The sequence below is a fragment of the Nicrophorus vespilloides genome, unplaced genomic scaffold (genome assembly GCF_001412225.1).
Source record: "Nicrophorus vespilloides isolate i.1.1-1 unplaced genomic scaffold, Nicve_v1.0, whole genome shotgun sequence".
Classification (NCBI taxonomy): domain Eukaryota; kingdom Metazoa; phylum Arthropoda; class Insecta; order Coleoptera; family Silphidae; genus Nicrophorus; species Nicrophorus vespilloides.
Window position 1 is genome coordinate 1 of NW_017096747.1, and position 16,675 is coordinate 16,675.

Below are 16,675 nucleotides of genomic sequence, written 5' to 3' on the forward strand. Positions count from 1 at the left end.
TCTAATATTATTAATATCTGATAGTTTAATGACTGCTGAAAACTTTATGGTATAATTTTCCATTGATTTTTCTTTCCTGAAAATGAGAAATGGATTGAGACCTATTTGGATACACATCTACTACACTTAACTAAATGAAACCAATAACAATTTCAACTTACTTTACAAGATTTTATATAAAAAAACAGGAAATATTAATCAAATATTATTAATATCTGATAGTTTAATGACTGCTGAAAACTCTATGGTATAATTTTCCATTGATTTTTCTTTTGCTAAGAATGGGAAATGGATGGAACGTGAACGTCTACTACACTTAACTAAATGAAAACAATAACAATTTCGACTTAATTTACAAGATTTTATATAAAAAACAGGAAATATTAATCTAATATTATTAATATCTGATAGTTTAATGACTGCTGAAAACTCTGTGGTATAAGTTTCCATTGATTTTTCTTTCCTGAAAATGGGAAATGGATAAAAACAATAACAATTTCAACTTACTTTACAAGATTTTGAATAAAAAACAGGAAATATTAATCATATATTATTAATATCTGATAGTTTAATGACTGCTGAAAACTCTGTAGTAAAAGTTTCCATTGATTTTTCTTTCCTGAAAATGGAAAATGGATAAAAACAATAACAATTTCAACTTACTTTACAAGATTTTGAATAAAAAACAAGAAATATTAAATGAATACATAACAAATTGTAATGATGGAATCTGATAGTTTAATGACTGTTGAAAACTCTATGGTATAATTTTCTATTGATTTTTCTTTCCTGAAAATGGGAAATGGATAAAAACAATAACAATTTCAACTTACTTTACAAGATTTTGAATAAAAACCTTTAAATATTAATCAAATATTATTAATATCTGATAGTTTAATGACTGTTTAATGAAAACTCTGTGGTATAAGTTTCCATTGATTTTTCTTTCCTGAAAATGGAAAATGGATAAAAACAATAACAATTTCAACTTACTTTACAAGATTTTGAATAAAAAACAAGAAATATTAAATGAATACATAACAAATTATAATGATGAAAACTGATAGTTTAATGACTGTTGAAAACTCTATGGTATAATTTTCCATTGATTTTTCTTTTGCCGAGAATGGGAAATGGATGGAACGTGAACGTCTACTACACTTAACTAAATGAAAACAATTCCAATAAAATCGAATGAAAACAATAACAATTTCAACTTGCTTTGCTGGAGAAAAGCGATAGGAAAAAGTGGGCCGAACGTTTCGTAAACGAGATTGCTGCTTTCCCAATAAGTTTGAAAGAATTGGTTGTAACTGTCTGGTCTCAAATTACTATGAGAAATAAATGAATTAAATAATTGATAGAATTTTCTTTTATCAATTGATGTACTTATTTATATTCAATTAATCTTCATTTGTGACAATTTTTCTCATCAATTTTCACATTTGAATGCTTCTTAACTATTGTATATTTGAATACTTCTTCACTATTGACTGATGATGTTGATTTTATTGTGTTTTAGGTTGATTTGAGGCATTTATCCCAGACGCAGGATTCGAACGAGATAGCCGTGGGGATAGACCTGCAGGACTACTACATATCAGTGGAATGGGACATAATGCGGGTGCCGGCGCAGCGCAACGAGAAGTTTTACAGTTGTTGCGAGGAACCGTACCCGGATATCATCTTCAACATCACGCTGCGAAGGAAGACGCTGTTCTACACAGTGAACCTGATCATCCCGTGCGTCGGCATCTCCTTCCTATCCATTCTAGTCTTCTACCTACCATCCGATTCGGGCGAGAAGGTCTCGCTCTCCATCTCCATCCTACTCTCCCTTACTGTGTTCTTCCTACTGCTGGTGGAGATCATTCCACCCACCTCGATCACGGTGCCTCTGCTGGGCAAGTACCTGCTCTTCACGATGCTGCTCTGCACGCTCTCCGTGGTCATCACGATAGCCGTGCTCAACGTGAACTTCCGGTCGCCGGTCACGCACAAGCTCGCACCGTGGGTGCGGTACTTCTTCATCGGTGTGCTTCCTAAATTCCTATTCATCGAACGTCCGCAGAAGGACGACGACGAGGACGACAACAAAGGCTCGGAGAGCGTCCTCACGGATGTCATACACGTCCCGTCGATGCTGGACAAGTGCAAGAGCTCCTTCGACAGCTCCTTCGACCTAGGCATTCCGCCACCGTCCAGGTTCGATGTGGCGGCCTCCGGTGGAATGGGGCCCTGCTTCGGGGAACCACCGTTTCCAGCGATGCCGCTCTCCGGTGGTGACGACGAACTCTACAGTCCTGCCAGCTGCAGGACGAACACCCTCGAAGGCATCAGCGACGGAAGCCCCTCGTACGACAAGATGGTAGCCTTGCACGACATGGAGAAGACGATAGCCGATTCCAAATTTATTGCTCAACATGTAAAAAACAAAGACAAATTTGAAAATGTAAGTAAATTTTACTTTAAATTCTTTAATAATAACTAAATTCATATCTTATTTGTAATTTTAAAGGTAGAAGAAGATTGGAAGTACGTCGCGATGGTGCTGGACAGACTCTTCCTATGGATATTCACGTTGGCTTGCGTGATCGGCACCGCTATGATTATTTTCAAGGCGCCTTCGTTGTACGACAGCACAAAGCCCATAGACATTCTCATCTCGAAGGTGGCGAAGAAGAAGATGGCCCTGCTCAAAATGGTACCGGAAGAATTGTAAACCTGTTACTTGTTATTGATCCAAGGAGGACTATGGTGTATTGTACGGTCTCCAAGAAAGAAAGAAGGAGGAAGAAAAACACATACACACACAAAACACAACACACACTCTGTAAACTCTTTCACAGAACGGAATCATTTAACTCTATTGATGCGATAAACGATGATAATCACTAAACATAGATGATAAAGATTATTATTATTATTACTATTATTGTATAAGTAAAGGTAAGAAAGAAAGAAAATAAGTGAATTGGAAAGGAAAAAAATACATGATACGACGACGACGATGATGATGATGATGATGAAATTGTTTTTGTTATGGAACCGATATTTATTATGATTGTAATTATTATATATTATGAGATGTTAAACGCTGTTTCATTTTTATTGGAGGACAAAAAAAGTATTAATGAATGTAGTATATAGTCACACACGACATTAAATATTGAATAAATCTTTTACATTAACAATCCATTTTATTCGTGGTCCGCGCTGATCTGATCTCGCCGAGCCTCAAAACGATGGATGATGAAGATATGAAGAACTGCGAAACAGAAACAAAAAACAAGAATCAACAAGATCATTGGTGATGCGACAATAAAACGATATTTGTAAATTAAACACACATCTATTTATTTACTACTTACGTGTTGCCATGGAAGTAGAATGTAATTGCATGCAAAGTTATCTTATCAGAAGCAGCAGGCTGGGAAATGATTCGACCGGAAGGATCATTGAATCATTTCTTTCCAAGTAGATTTACACTTTTTATTCCTCATTATATTCATGAAAATGACTATGTACAGGTTGCTGCGTATGACTTCATTGGAACTGTAAATACTAACAAACCTATCTCCACGTTTATCTGCGATGATAAGCGCATAGTAAATTCCATCTGTAACTCGCTTTAGTATCAATCATCAAGTCATCTGTGATACATACAATTAAACGTGTCGTGTAAGTATTCTTTACTAATTACAAATTTAATTTTCATTAAATCAATCTCTGAAATAATGAATTTCTTAAGCTTGAATATATTTACAATTTAAATTATTTAAAGTAAAAAATCTACTCTGTTACACAGTTTATTACACTATAAAATTTTATCGTTTAATTTTCAAATTGGGCTTAAAGTAACTAAATTATCTAAGCTTAATTTACAAAGAAAGATTAATGCAATAAATTAAACTAATCCAAACACAAAAATATTTTAATAGTTTACTTTATATATTAAATAAATTACAAAAGTTAATATATTTATTAGTATAATTTATCACATTTTTGTTTATTGTTGTATTGTTTGCTAAAATTATAATTTATAATTAATCTTTTGTGTTTTTTTTCTAATTTAAGCTAATTATTTAATTAGTAAATTATAATAAATACAAAAGTTGCAGTTTAATATAGGCAACTTATTTAGCAGTTAATTAGAAAATAATTACTATTAAAATATTGATTTAATTAAAAATAATACATTGGTAAAGGGTTTTAATCAATATAAATGTTGATAATTATTGAATATTGTATCAGTATATGTTAATTATATAATTATTGATAACAAGGAAAACAGGTTTTGAAAATTCAAACGTGGAAGTATTAAGTTATGCAACTGGATGGACAGAGCTGACATTGATTCTATTTATTTATACTGCAAATATAAATTAACTAATCCCAGATAAACAACAGCGTTACGTAATAGACCGTTTTGTCTTCAAGCTGTGTGCGTGGATGGACCAGATCTAAATCCGTGTGCATGTTGGTAACATGTTTAGTACCATCTATGCGTTGGATGAAGAAGTGCTGGACGTGATAATCGTAACGTCAATCCAAAACACTATCCACAAACACCAAGTCGTACGATCAAATTATTTTGGTTGCGGAGGAGAGGAAGATCGAGAAAGAATTGATAATGCATAAAACGACTTCGTCGAACACCTGAATTATTATGTAGATCAAGGCGAAGTTTCGGTGGTGAAGCAAGGAACACAGGTGGATTGGAGAGTAGCCAACGAGAGAGAAGCAAAGAAAAGAGAAGAGAAAAACGTCCCAAGAAACGACCACTCAAGAACCGAAGAAGTTTCAACGTAGATTCGGTGCATGACTCATACGTAGTTGTTTTCTTTCGTTTTTTTGGCTGCTGCTGCTGCTGCTCAGGTAAGAATAATAATAATAATAAAGACGAGATTCGCAATTGGCATTCAAAATCAGTCCAACCATGGAGACACACAACTGATTCTCCTTTGTTTCAGCTACAATGTGCCTTACATGAGATCAAGCAGACCTTGGAACAGAACAAACTAATTTCCTCTCCTGATACAAAAAAACAGTGTAAAGATGGATGAACGCAGGGTTGCTGATTACTTTGTGGTGGCTGGTCTCACGGAGGAAACTGATCTCCTAGATGACACCACTCTGACTGACAGCAGCAACTTCAAGAGCGGCTACAATCAGGCCCCCATCACAGACATCGGTGTAGTGTTCCCAACACTTGGTGAAACAGTGCCTGAGGACTATGAAATGATTGAAAGAACACCCACGGGAATCCTGGCTGATCTCAATCATGGCAGCTACAGGAGCATCAAGTGTTATTTGTGTTTTCGTAGAGGACGTGATAAGCCCCCATTGGTTGATATCGGTGAGTGATTTAGTTATATTATTACTGAAATTAAACATTGTTACACATTTTGCAATTGCATAATTATTAACAATTACTGCGGTTGAGCCACAATTGCAATTCAGCCAAATCAGTTATTATTTTGTTGCATTTGCATATTTCAATAATCTCTTCCACTGACATTCTTTATTTCAAACAACAAGCACTTTTCAATCAAAACAAACATGTTTTTGAAAGTGCTTTCAAATAATCTGCATTGATCACAGCATAAATGTAAACATGATTGCAAAAGGTTAATGACTTTGTATTTTCCAATATGTTTATTTTCATATTAGTACATTTAATTATGAAAATATTTACATCTACCCACTAATGTTTAGAGAATATGCAGATTTAATATGTAAATCAGAAATTGATTATTCCTAGTTTCTAATATAGTGATCTTAATAACATGTCACTGCTAATGTTATAAGCCCATTTGATTAATTATGATAATCCAGTGCTTATAACACTTTCTTAATCTATTATTACAAGTTATACAGTGGTTTCATGAATCAATAAATTATAAGAGTTGTAAGTTTGATGGTACTTTCATCAACCAAATAAGGACATGCTCTCTATTGATTAAACTTTCCTATTTCCATAGGGAAACGAATTAAATAAGCAACTGCTCTAGTAAACCTAGTTTTTTTTTTATATTCAGATCATTAATCTAAACAGTGTTTTTATCATAAACAACTTTTACAGAATTATCTGGTGTTGTTGCATTCCAGGAAGCTCTACGATAAACATGATAAATAGATCTTCAGTACAAACCATTTCCAAACGTTTATTACCATACTTAATTTGTTTTCCATGCTATAAAGACAACATGCATAATTACAAGTGATTGATTACTTCTTTGAATTCTTACTTTTATTGGGTTCAATGGTCAACATTCACAAAAATAACTATATCTTTGTTGGATTTAATTTATATAAAATTTATATAATCATATATATATATATATGATTTTCTGAACTTCGCAGCAACGTTGTGTTCGATAATTATTAATAATTTATAGAGTAATTAAGATTCAATTATTAATGGAAATTGTTGATTCATAATTTACAAGAATATCGAACGTTGTATTTCTTATTTTTATACCATAGTTTGTATATCAAATTGATTTCTTTCACGTTTGTAAAAAAACAAACACGAGGAATTGCCGTGTGTGAGATATTAACAAGTCTATGATTATAATTGTGTCTACTATATGGTTGTTTTGACTTTAGAGACTTATTTATATAACAACAACAAAGACTTGTTCATTAATAGTATTTTCATTAGAAATTGATTTGACAAACATCTTATAGTTTGTGATTTCTTCAACGCGATTTTCTGCCTGGTTAAATAGCCTTGTATCTATAGGAAATCATATTTCTAATAGACCCTAATCATGCAAGTCATTTCATCGTCGTTACAGATTTAATTCCATTATTTCCATTCCAATTAATGTTCTCTTTTTTTGTTGCAAAATCAAGGTAGTTTCCGCCTATGCATTCTTGTGTATTGAATAACGCCGAGGTTTTGATATGAATTAAAGATGAAGTGATGCATTGGAGTATGCAAATATAATTAAATTATCTCTCGTTATTAGATGCATAAAAATACTGTCTTATATATGTGCGTTTCAGGTGTCATGTATGATGGCAAGGAATATCTGATGGAAGATGCGGAAGTGGTGAAGACCAGTTTCGGAGGACGAGTGGCCAACGTGAACAATTCGACTGCACAGACTTTCATTACATATCGTAGAGGAACGACGACGATGCCGTGCAATGCGCTGGTCGTGACGGACATCTGCGTTGTCGTCGCAAGTCAGGGTGAATCCCCGCCTCACGCCTTCTGCTGCCTGGATAAAAATCTCAATAAGGGCCTGATTGGTAGCGACGTGTTTCTCTGCTACAAAAAGTCCATGAACCGATCGCGATTGCTCACGTACAATCCGTCGGTGATCAGCAGGTATCCAATGGGAGACCTGGACCATTTTCCGTTCCCGAATTCCGTTCCCCTGTTCTGCCTCCCGATGGGCGCTAGTCTGGAAGTGTGGCCCGACGAAACCTCCAAACCTAAGCCAGTCTTCAGCACCTTCGTACTCACCGTATCCGATGCGAAGCATAAGGTCTACGGCTCAGCAGTCACGTTCTACGAGAAAGTCCCCGACGATCGGCTCACCGAAAAGGAAGCTGAACTACTCAAGTATACACCGGATTCGGGATTCTCGCTGCACACGAACAAGTGCATCTGCATCTTATCCCATTTCCCATTCTCGGACACCTTCGAGCAATGGCTCACATTCTTATACGTGAGTCAAACGCAAATGTATTTTGTTTGATGATTTTTAATGTTTGTTCTGATTGCAGAAAATTGCCGCTAGCGGTGATCCCCAAACTATTCCCATCGAACGGTACATCGTGCAATTGCTGGATGAAGTGCCGTTCCCAGCACCTCACACTCTTCTGCAACTGACCGCCGATTGCCAATCCAACCGAGTGATCATGACCCAACCTGAAGATCTGCCTCTGCCCAGAAGCGCGGCAGGCTTCAAACACCTGTTGGTCAACCTCGGCCCGGAAAACAGTCTGCAACTACTGCTGCTAGCACTGACCGAACAAAAAATATTAATTCACTCCCTCAGACCGGACACGCTCACAGCCGTCGCCGAAGCTGTGTCCTCTCTCCTATTCCCATTCAAATGGCAATGCCCCTACATTCCACTATGTCCATTAGGTAGGTTTTTCACAATATTATTTACTAGTAATATCAATAATTTTCTTGTTAAGCTTCATTTGTAGCATTCGCGAACTTTCGATTTAAATCATAGTCTTGAATGATATTTAAAGAGATATTCATAAAAATTAATTCGATTCGTAATGCAATTGTGGCATATCAATAACAGATATTAAATTTCAGGTTTGGTCGAGGTATTACACGCACCTCTGCCTTTCTTAATCGGCGTAGACTCCCGCTTTTTCGACCTCTACGATCCACCTGTCGATGTCAGCTGCGTGGATCTCGACACGAACACCATTACTGTATGTGATTTAATTAATAACTATAATATTTTATGTAATTTGATCCATTGATAATGCTTCGTTTGCAGGTGAGCGAAGCGCAGAAAAATATCCTAAACGTGAAGCTGCTGCCGAAGAGAGCAGCGAAAATGTTGAGGACCACGCTGGAAGAACTCTATGCCAATTTGATGCGTAACAGTCGGGTCAACAACAATCAAGCGGATGGCGATTGGGAGACGCAATTCCAGAAGCGCCGCAAAGAAAGAGTCGAAGAGCTGGAGATCCAGGAAGCTTTCCTGAGGTTCATGGCTATGACCCTGAAGGGATACAGGTCGTACCTGTTGCCCATTATAAAAGCGCCGACCGTCGGCACGACTGATCCGCAGGCCCTCTTCAAGCTGAACGAGTTCTTGAAGTCGCGCGACAAGGCTCATCATAAGTTCTTTTCGCTGCTGATGCACACGCAGATGTTCATTCGCTTCATCGAGGAACGCAGCTTCGTGGCTGACGGTGATCAGGGTTTGGCCTTCTTCGATGAATGCACTGAGCGATTGTCGCACGACGATGAGAACATTAAATTGTTGGAAATCGAAGGAGGTGGACATAAAAGCGAGAGGACTGTATTTTTGCTACCACCCGACCCAGTGAAGCCAGGTTCGTACTATAATGAAAACATTTATTCTTTAATTAACTTATGATTGTTTATTTTATACAGACGCTTCATATTTTTACAATGAATTTATTTTGGATCCAATGCTGTTAACGAATACCGGAAAGCAGAGGAACCATTTGTCGTCCTTGTATCAGTCCATGGCACCGGGATCTCCAATGGCGAGACGGACGAAGCACGAGATCAAATCTGCTCAAAAATTAGCGAAACACGCAAAGTACTGAAGTTGTATTTAATGTTTGATTTATAGTAACTAAATTTGTTTTTTTTTCTTATAGAAAATATATGAAGCATCCGGAACTGTGGGCGAGGTGCTTGAGTGGAACCTGCTATACTCTTTACTTCATGGCGTTGCCCAGTCTGCTGTCGCTGAGTATAGGTAAGGAGTGTGCCGTCCTGCAGCAGGCCTACGAGCTTTTGGTGAGAGCGACGCAGCAGGAACTTTCCTGCGACGAGGTTTGTTATAGACTGATGATGCAATTGTGCGGGGAATACTCGAAACCACTGTTGGCTGTGAAACTGCTGTTCCTCATGAAACGGGCCGGCATCCAACCCAATGCCTTGACCTACGGATTGTACAATCGGTGTGTTCTGGAGGCTGAATGGCCTGCCCAGTCAAGTTCGAGTGTTTTGCTATGGAACAAACTGAGGTACGTGGTGTTGGGAGCTGCTCGATTCCGACGCGCTGGTAGGAGACACGCCACGCGCAGACAATCGGCGTCCATCGAAGGATCGCAAACCTTCCTGGATCCGAGCGACAGAGTGGCATCTCGCTCATCGCTGGACTCGCACGAAGCTATTCAAGGTGATGGTGGTACACTCGAGAGGATGTACAAGAAGTGCTTCGTGAGCATCGTCAAAGGTGCTACGAACGGTGGATCCGAACAAACGGACTCGACAGTGTCCAACGTTCAATCGGAATCCGAGGAGGTCGATAGCCAGGAGAATATAGACGCAATCCACGTGGCCTTCACCCCGCCCGAGAGTCCATCCGAGAATCCAAGAATACTCTCACGTTCAGAAAGCGCAGGAGACGCTTTGATCATCGACAAACTCCAGCAAAACAAGAAGACCTGCTCCAGGACGCTTCAGTTCAACGGAGACGAAGCTTTCGAGAAAGACGAAAAAAGCTCACCCAGCAAGTAAGTTTCAAACGAAACTAATATTCATCACTCTTATTAATAATATACTTGCAATCAGGACATCTCCGAGAACCGTGGTCACTGAAAACGATCCACTTGGAGCGTTGAATGATGAGGAGCCGACGCCGCCTACGATCACGCCGCCTCCCGAATCGACTGCAACAACTCCACCGTCCTTTGCAATGCCCTCCGATGAACCCATCCTATTCAGGAATTCTGTCCAAAGATCCGCGACTTTCGAAGGCAGTCCACCAGCTCAAAGTAAAATTCACCGTTCCGAAACGGTACCAGCAGCGACTGTGGCCTCAAGCCTCGCAAGTCTAGGTTCTAGCTTCAAAATGAATTTCGGGTAAGTCGACGAAAGTCGCATCACAGCAGCTTTGCAAATCACAAATTCGAGCATGTTTCAAGCTTATTATATACGATTATTTTAATTTCTTTTATACACTCAACAACTTATCATTTTATTTCAGTACAAATTAATGATAACTAAATACTTCCCAAACATGACCAATCCTCATTTGATCATGTTTAGGAATGTTTAAAGAAATTATAAATTTGATTTGAATCAATATTGAAAGTTTTGTAGTTGTTGCTGAGTGTTTATTATTATTTGAAATATTATGTTGCACGTAGCATCTCGTAGTAGCCTAGAATTGTTCTTTTAGCCGTTACTCACCAGCTAGATTGTCCATACGCAAGGCAGACCTGAAAATGTCGCAGCAAATTCTCGAAAATGCCATTAATAATTTGAGGTACGTTTCTCATTACATATATGATACATACAAAAAAAAAACACGCTAATTGTTGTCTCGATGTGCTTAAATAACTAATGACACTGCTCTGAACACGCAGTAATTTCTCGTCTTCCTACAGTCCGAGTAGTCTGACTGGAAAGAAGTCGAACGAGTTGATCCAAGGCGGAATTAGCTCCCTAAAGTCCGCCGCCTCATCCATGGCAAACTGGATGAAGCTTGACGAGATAAAGGAGGCGATTTCCTCCACGTCGACAAACTCGACGCCGGTGAAGGTTGCAGACCGTATGGCAGCCGGAGATGTTCCCGAGGGAATTGAAGGAGAATCCACCGATGGTAGCGAGGGAGGAGAGCGTCATCGGAAGATCTCTGCAGAATGCAGTAGCTACCGCGGAAGCTACGCGAACTTAAAGGACTGCGATTTTCTTCCCGACAGTTTATTCCCAGTCCCGAGCGATGTAACTGCTGATAGCGAGATGGACATAGTCCTGACGTCCTGTTCGCAATGCCACAACTGTTTATCGTTGCTTTACGACGAGGATATTATGTCCAATTGGTCTGCGGAAGACTCCAACCTTAACACGCAATGCCACGTGTGCAAGAAGGCCACGGTTCCTCTTCTAACGATAACCATAACGCAAAAAGACACGGATACTTCGGAGCCGTTCAGCGTGCCGTATCTTAACCCTCTCGTCCTGCGAAAGGAGCTCGAAAACATCCTCATACAGGAAGGCGACCTCAGTCTGGCCGAGGCGAAGTTCGTCGAGGAGCATCCAATCATTTATTGGAATCTGGTGTGGGTCTTCGATCGCATCAACGTCCAAACTCACCTACCCAATCTCTGCTTGAAGAGCAAATCGAATACCAAGACTGTTAGCAAGGAGAGGAAGAGCGAAGAGGATGGTGAGAAGGACGCGAGTAGCGAAGAAGTCTCCGGATTGATGCAACCCGTCGAGGAAGGATCGGATCCGCTCACGCTAGAACTTGCCACATTAGGTAAGTTTATGTCACTTTCAACTTTGATCCATCTTAATGTTTACTAATATTACAAGCCGCTGTTAAAGAGGAACCACGTAAGTTTGTAGTATATTGGAACACAGTTTTTTTCTGAATATACTTACCGTTTGTATTATTAAGTATTTATAATAGTTTGAATAGTTCAAGACTTTAGAATACTTACCGCTTAGATTTCAAGGACGTAACTATTATTTTATACTTTGTATTGAATGTTTGAGTAATGATAGTAGTTTTTGAAATGTAATCACGTTTTTATCTTTGCCTTTGTTATATTTCGCAGAGCATTTGGTGGCCTCGGTGAGTGTGCGATGTATGTGGGATGATCCTCGGCTGCACGGTGATAAACCACACATGTACGTGCTCTATCAATCGACTGAGCAGAACAACACCATGAGGTATAACACTGAAAATAATGATCCTTACAACTAAAATATCTAATGAAACATTGTTGATGGTTGTAGATTCATGCAAGGCGTCGTCAATTCGGTGCATTGCAACGACCTCTCGGATCCCATGAAGAAGTTGGCTTCGGAGCGACAGAAAACGTTGAGATCGCAGGAGGACAGGTGCATCTCGATAAACACGAATCGGTCCATCTACAGAGACATCCTGTTCCTCACCTGCAAAGCGATAGGAAGATCCTCGATAGACCTGAACGTCTTCGACAAGGAATACTCTTCGGCTTATTCGCGCATACCTGACCGCAGCGCTAAACTTTACGGAATCCAGGACGGACCTCTGTCCTTGGGCTCCGTCTATTGTCGGCAATATTTCAAACCGCTCCTAATTCCATAAAGGAAGAGAGTAAAGAAAAAGAAAAAAACAAAAGGACAGGACACCCAGAGAATCTGTTTATCGATTTAGATATAAAAAATATATATGAATATTTTTAATTTTTTTTTAATTATTTAAAAAAGAAAATAATCTCGACGTGATTTCGTGGCCTTTACTTACGACGTGATTCTGTTTAATCAAACGATAATTGTTTTTCATTTTTTACTTATTGCTAGGTTTTTAAATTTATTATTATATTATATTATTATTTTTTTTGGTGCACATATAGGAGAGGAAGAGGAGGATGAAGGACGTTTGGACGATGAACGAATTAGTGATTTGTTTTTATTCATTTGATTAAGTTTATTATGACGATTATATTATTAACTGAAATAAAAAAAAAACACACAAAATGGAAACAACAACAAAAAAGACAAAAAATGACAAAAAACAACGTGAAATTATTTACAATAAACCCAAAATGCAACTGTGATGTGTTCGTGAGAAAACAATACAAAAGATAGTGTGTGAGAGAGAGAGAGAGGAATTCAATGCACCTGTGGATAATTTCAAATAATTTATTTAGGAAAAATGATATGCAATTTGATAATATTTAACATTTGTTTCTTTTTTTTTTATTATTATTATTTATGATTAAGAGAAAAAGAGTTTATTAGTAAGACATAGTTTTGCTTTGCGTTTTTTTTTTTTCATCAATATATAATAATAACTAAATGGCTACAATATATTTTTTTAAATTTTATTTATATATATATATATATTCATATGAAGGCAAATTATAACTATATTAGTATTAATTAACATTAAGAAAAGTCTCAATTAGAGGAGTTATTTCACTGGTTTCATTTGTGTATTCAATAATTTAAGATCTCCACTTTAGAGAGAGTTGTCTTCTGCCAAATGCTATCTACACACACACACATATTTGATTTTCATCTGTTTCTTTATCAATATATTAAGCTTTTTTTTTTGTTTGTCCTTCCACTTCCAGTCGTTACGAGAATTCAATTCGCAGCTTCATTTTAAAAAAACAATACCTGCGAGTGTACGTATGAATGACATAAAAGACAAAGTTGGATGGAAAAAAGAAATGAGAGGTCGTAACGTCCTGGGACAGCCTTTTTAATTAACAACGCTAACAAACACGAAAAAAACACATCAGGGTTTTCTTCATCATCATCGACATACAAAAATACTCTTAAGATTTAAAGAAGGAAAAATATTCTATCGTAAGAGGGGACGCGAAACGAAAATGGTGGTGGTAGTAGTAGTATTAACAGTAGTAGTTTACAAAGAACAATAGAAGTACATTAAGATAGGAATAGTTCACAAAATAGAGACGAGACGTGTGCACGTAAATTGATGTGCGCTTTTTTACAACTGTCTACAAAATAATACATTTATCTCAACCGTTTTAACTATGAACAACAAACTGCTATTTCCTTTCATTTTCCTGAGTCTTTATTTTTTTTTTGTCTGTTAATGGAAGAATGACCTCTACGAAAGAAACATTACATTTATTTACTCTTATTTTTTTTTGCTTGTTTCATCACCAATTACATTTAGAATATGTGTTCCTTTTAGAAAAACCAGATAGAAATAATCAGAAAAGGCACAGAGTTCAGTTTTCGCAGCGGACTATATATTATTATTATAATAATCGTTTATATATATATATATATATTATATATTACACATGAATTCAACAGCAACGAAAAGTGTTTAACTCCCACAACATGTTTCCTTTTTTTTTTTTGGCACCACAAACAAAAATAAGTTCTTTCAAAATTCAACCTGCTGGATTTCATCTGTCATCCATCATCACACTTATTGCTAACAAATTTTATTTCCTCTTTATGCAATTATTTTTTTAACACGAAAACCACGTAATTAACACCTCCCAATCCCATAAGAAAATACGTATATTTTTTTCCTTTAAATTTTAACTTTTACTATCATTTTTTTGTTTGTTTGTTTAAATATCTATATTATAAATACATGTATCCGCGCACTCGTATACGCGATAATTGAAATGGGCCGTCGAAAAGGCAATCACGATTAAAAATGTGCAAAGAAGACTACAATTCTCATAAGCTCAGTAAAAAGGCATATCCCGTGCACGAGTGCGCGCATACACACATATCAATTACATAACGTACTTAATCTGCTCTTGCAAACAGTCACAGAGAATCAAAGAAAACTCTTCTTTTGTTGTTGTTGTTGTTGTTTTTTTTAAAGGAAAATTATAGTAAGTATATGAAAAGAAATAAAGTAAAACGCGGAGTATAAATATTTAAAAATATATATATTATATATATATATCTATTACAGGGAGCGTTGCAATAATGTACAAGAGAACCGAACAAAGGAAATCCGCGCAATACAACAACAAGAAAGTAAAAATAAATTGGATCTGCTGCAAGGAGAGAAGGACAAAAAAAATTAATAGTATTGCATCGCTCCAAGTAACATCATTCACATACAATCTATATAATATGTATTTACAACTTAATTTTGTATCTCTGCATTTCATAATTTACTTTGTTTCAGTTTTAATATACTTGTTTTTTTGTTTGTTTTAATGATGTATGTGCGTTGACCATCGTATATATATATATATTTTTGTTTGTTTAATTTTATTTATGATTATTATATTCATAACTTGTTTCCTTCATCTTCTTCTTCTTCATATTATTTTTTTTTTGTTTGTAATATTTTGCTTAATTATTATTATAATTATTCCGAAATCTATAGGATGGAGCATTTAAATTGAAATGGACCTCGGCCACGGACGTTAACGAACTTGTGCGACCTTTTACCTTTACTCGCTTTGTCTTTACGGATTTCCCTCACTAAGGTGTAGAAGGCGTCATCGACGCCCATTCTCGTCTTCGCCGACGTTTCTACAAAGGGCACCCCGTATTGTTTAGCCACCTACAAAACGCGCGCGCAAAAATTAGTATTTCAATGAATCATCTCACACATCAAAAAAAAAATTAATAAATATATAAATAGTAAATGCTTACTTCTCTAGCTTGTGTCATATCAACAGCCCAAGTAGAAAGATCACATTTGTTTCCGACGAGGACCATGGGTACCTCTTCAGCATCCTTGACCCTCTTGATTTGTTCCCTGTATGTGCCAATGTCTTCAAAGCTCTTTGCCGAGTTCACAGCGAATACTAATAGGAAACCTTCACCTGTTCTCATGTACTGGTCTCTCATTGCACTATACTCCTCTTGACCAGCTGTGTCCAGGATGTCCAGCAGGCAGGTCTCACCGTCGATCACCACCTGCTTCCTGTAGGAGTCCTCGATGGTAGGGTCATACTCATCCACAAAGTGGTTCTGTATCAGCTGTATCGTGAGTGCAGACTTCCCTACACCTCCAGCCCCCACCACAACTAACTTGTACTCTGTCATCCTCCTCTTTTTTTTTTTGGAATATCTCTGTGTGGCACTGGCAGTTCCTCTCTTCCCAAAAACACAAAATAAATCCTCTCTCACACGCGATGCCCTCTGCGTATATGCGAATTCGTCTTCCTTCTTGTGTGTTCTTTTTTTTTTTTTTTCGTTAATTTTCTTTTCCCTTCTTTTTTTTTCGTCTCTTCTCTTTCGCCTTCTTTTCTTCCTTGGCGTGTTGTTGCGGCTACAATTATCTTCGTTATCGCTATCCCAGCATACTTAACCTAATGCGCATTCCACATTTGATGAAACGGCCAATTAAATTCATTTATGGCTGCGTTAAATTGGGCACTTTAATTAAATGTAATCAAGGGAATAAGAAAAAACAGCAACAAAAGTTGTCAGGACTGTCAAACTTCCTACTGCTTCCTACTGTCAATTCGGATGCAAGGTCTGCCAACCTCCTCACCACCAGCCACACAAGTAACCAAACTTTGT

The 16,675-nt window shown here is 37.3% G+C and overlaps 3 protein-coding genes across 5 annotated transcripts; 2 read left to right on the plus strand and 1 right to left on the minus strand.

Annotated features, from left to right (window-relative positions):
- The first annotated feature begins 1,498 nt into the window (after positions 1-1,498).
- LOC108558055 (acetylcholine receptor subunit alpha-like 1) lies at positions 1,499-2,972 on the plus strand. The gene is made up of 2 exons (XM_017914847.1): positions 1,499-2,452; positions 2,519-2,972. The coding sequence occupies exons 1-2, from the start codon at positions 1,619-1,621 to the stop codon at positions 2,720-2,722; spliced, it is 1,038 nt and encodes a 345-aa protein (XP_017770336.1). The 5' UTR covers positions 1,499-1,618; the 3' UTR covers positions 2,723-2,972.
- A 1,449-nt stretch (positions 2,973-4,421) lies between these two features.
- Positions 4,422-13,165, plus strand: LOC108558054 (DENN domain-containing protein 4C). Of its 3 annotated transcripts, XM_017914843.1 has the most exons (14): positions 4,422-4,878; positions 4,974-5,359; positions 7,015-7,685; positions 7,744-8,110; positions 8,294-8,415; positions 8,484-9,048; positions 9,110-9,281; positions 9,343-10,206; positions 10,265-10,555; positions 10,875-10,961; positions 11,062-11,957; positions 12,014-12,034; positions 12,259-12,373; positions 12,440-13,165. In XM_017914843.1, the coding sequence occupies exons 2-14, from the start codon at positions 5,059-5,061 to the stop codon at positions 12,771-12,773; spliced, it is 4,806 nt and encodes a 1,601-aa protein (XP_017770332.1). In that variant the 5' UTR covers positions 4,422-4,878; positions 4,974-5,058; the 3' UTR covers positions 12,774-13,165. The 3 variants fall into 3 exon arrangements, with proteins under 3 accessions (XP_017770332.1, XP_017770333.1, XP_017770335.1); XM_017914844.1 differs by lacking the exon at positions 12,014-12,034 and having other exon boundaries at positions 4,423-4,878; XM_017914846.1 differs by lacking the exon at positions 10,875-10,961 and having other exon boundaries at positions 4,423-4,878; positions 11,083-11,957.
- A 2,278-nt stretch (positions 13,166-15,443) lies between these two features.
- On the minus strand, positions 15,444-16,652 carry LOC108558053 (ras-like protein 1). The gene is made up of 2 exons (XM_017914842.1): positions 15,800-16,652; positions 15,444-15,707 (listed from the first exon to the last, which is right to left on the minus strand). Exons 1-2 carry the CDS (start codon positions 16,193-16,195, stop codon positions 15,522-15,524), a joined length of 582 nt encoding a protein of 193 aa, XP_017770331.1. The 5' UTR covers positions 16,196-16,652; the 3' UTR covers positions 15,444-15,521.
- Positions 16,653-16,675: the final 23 nt, after the last annotated feature.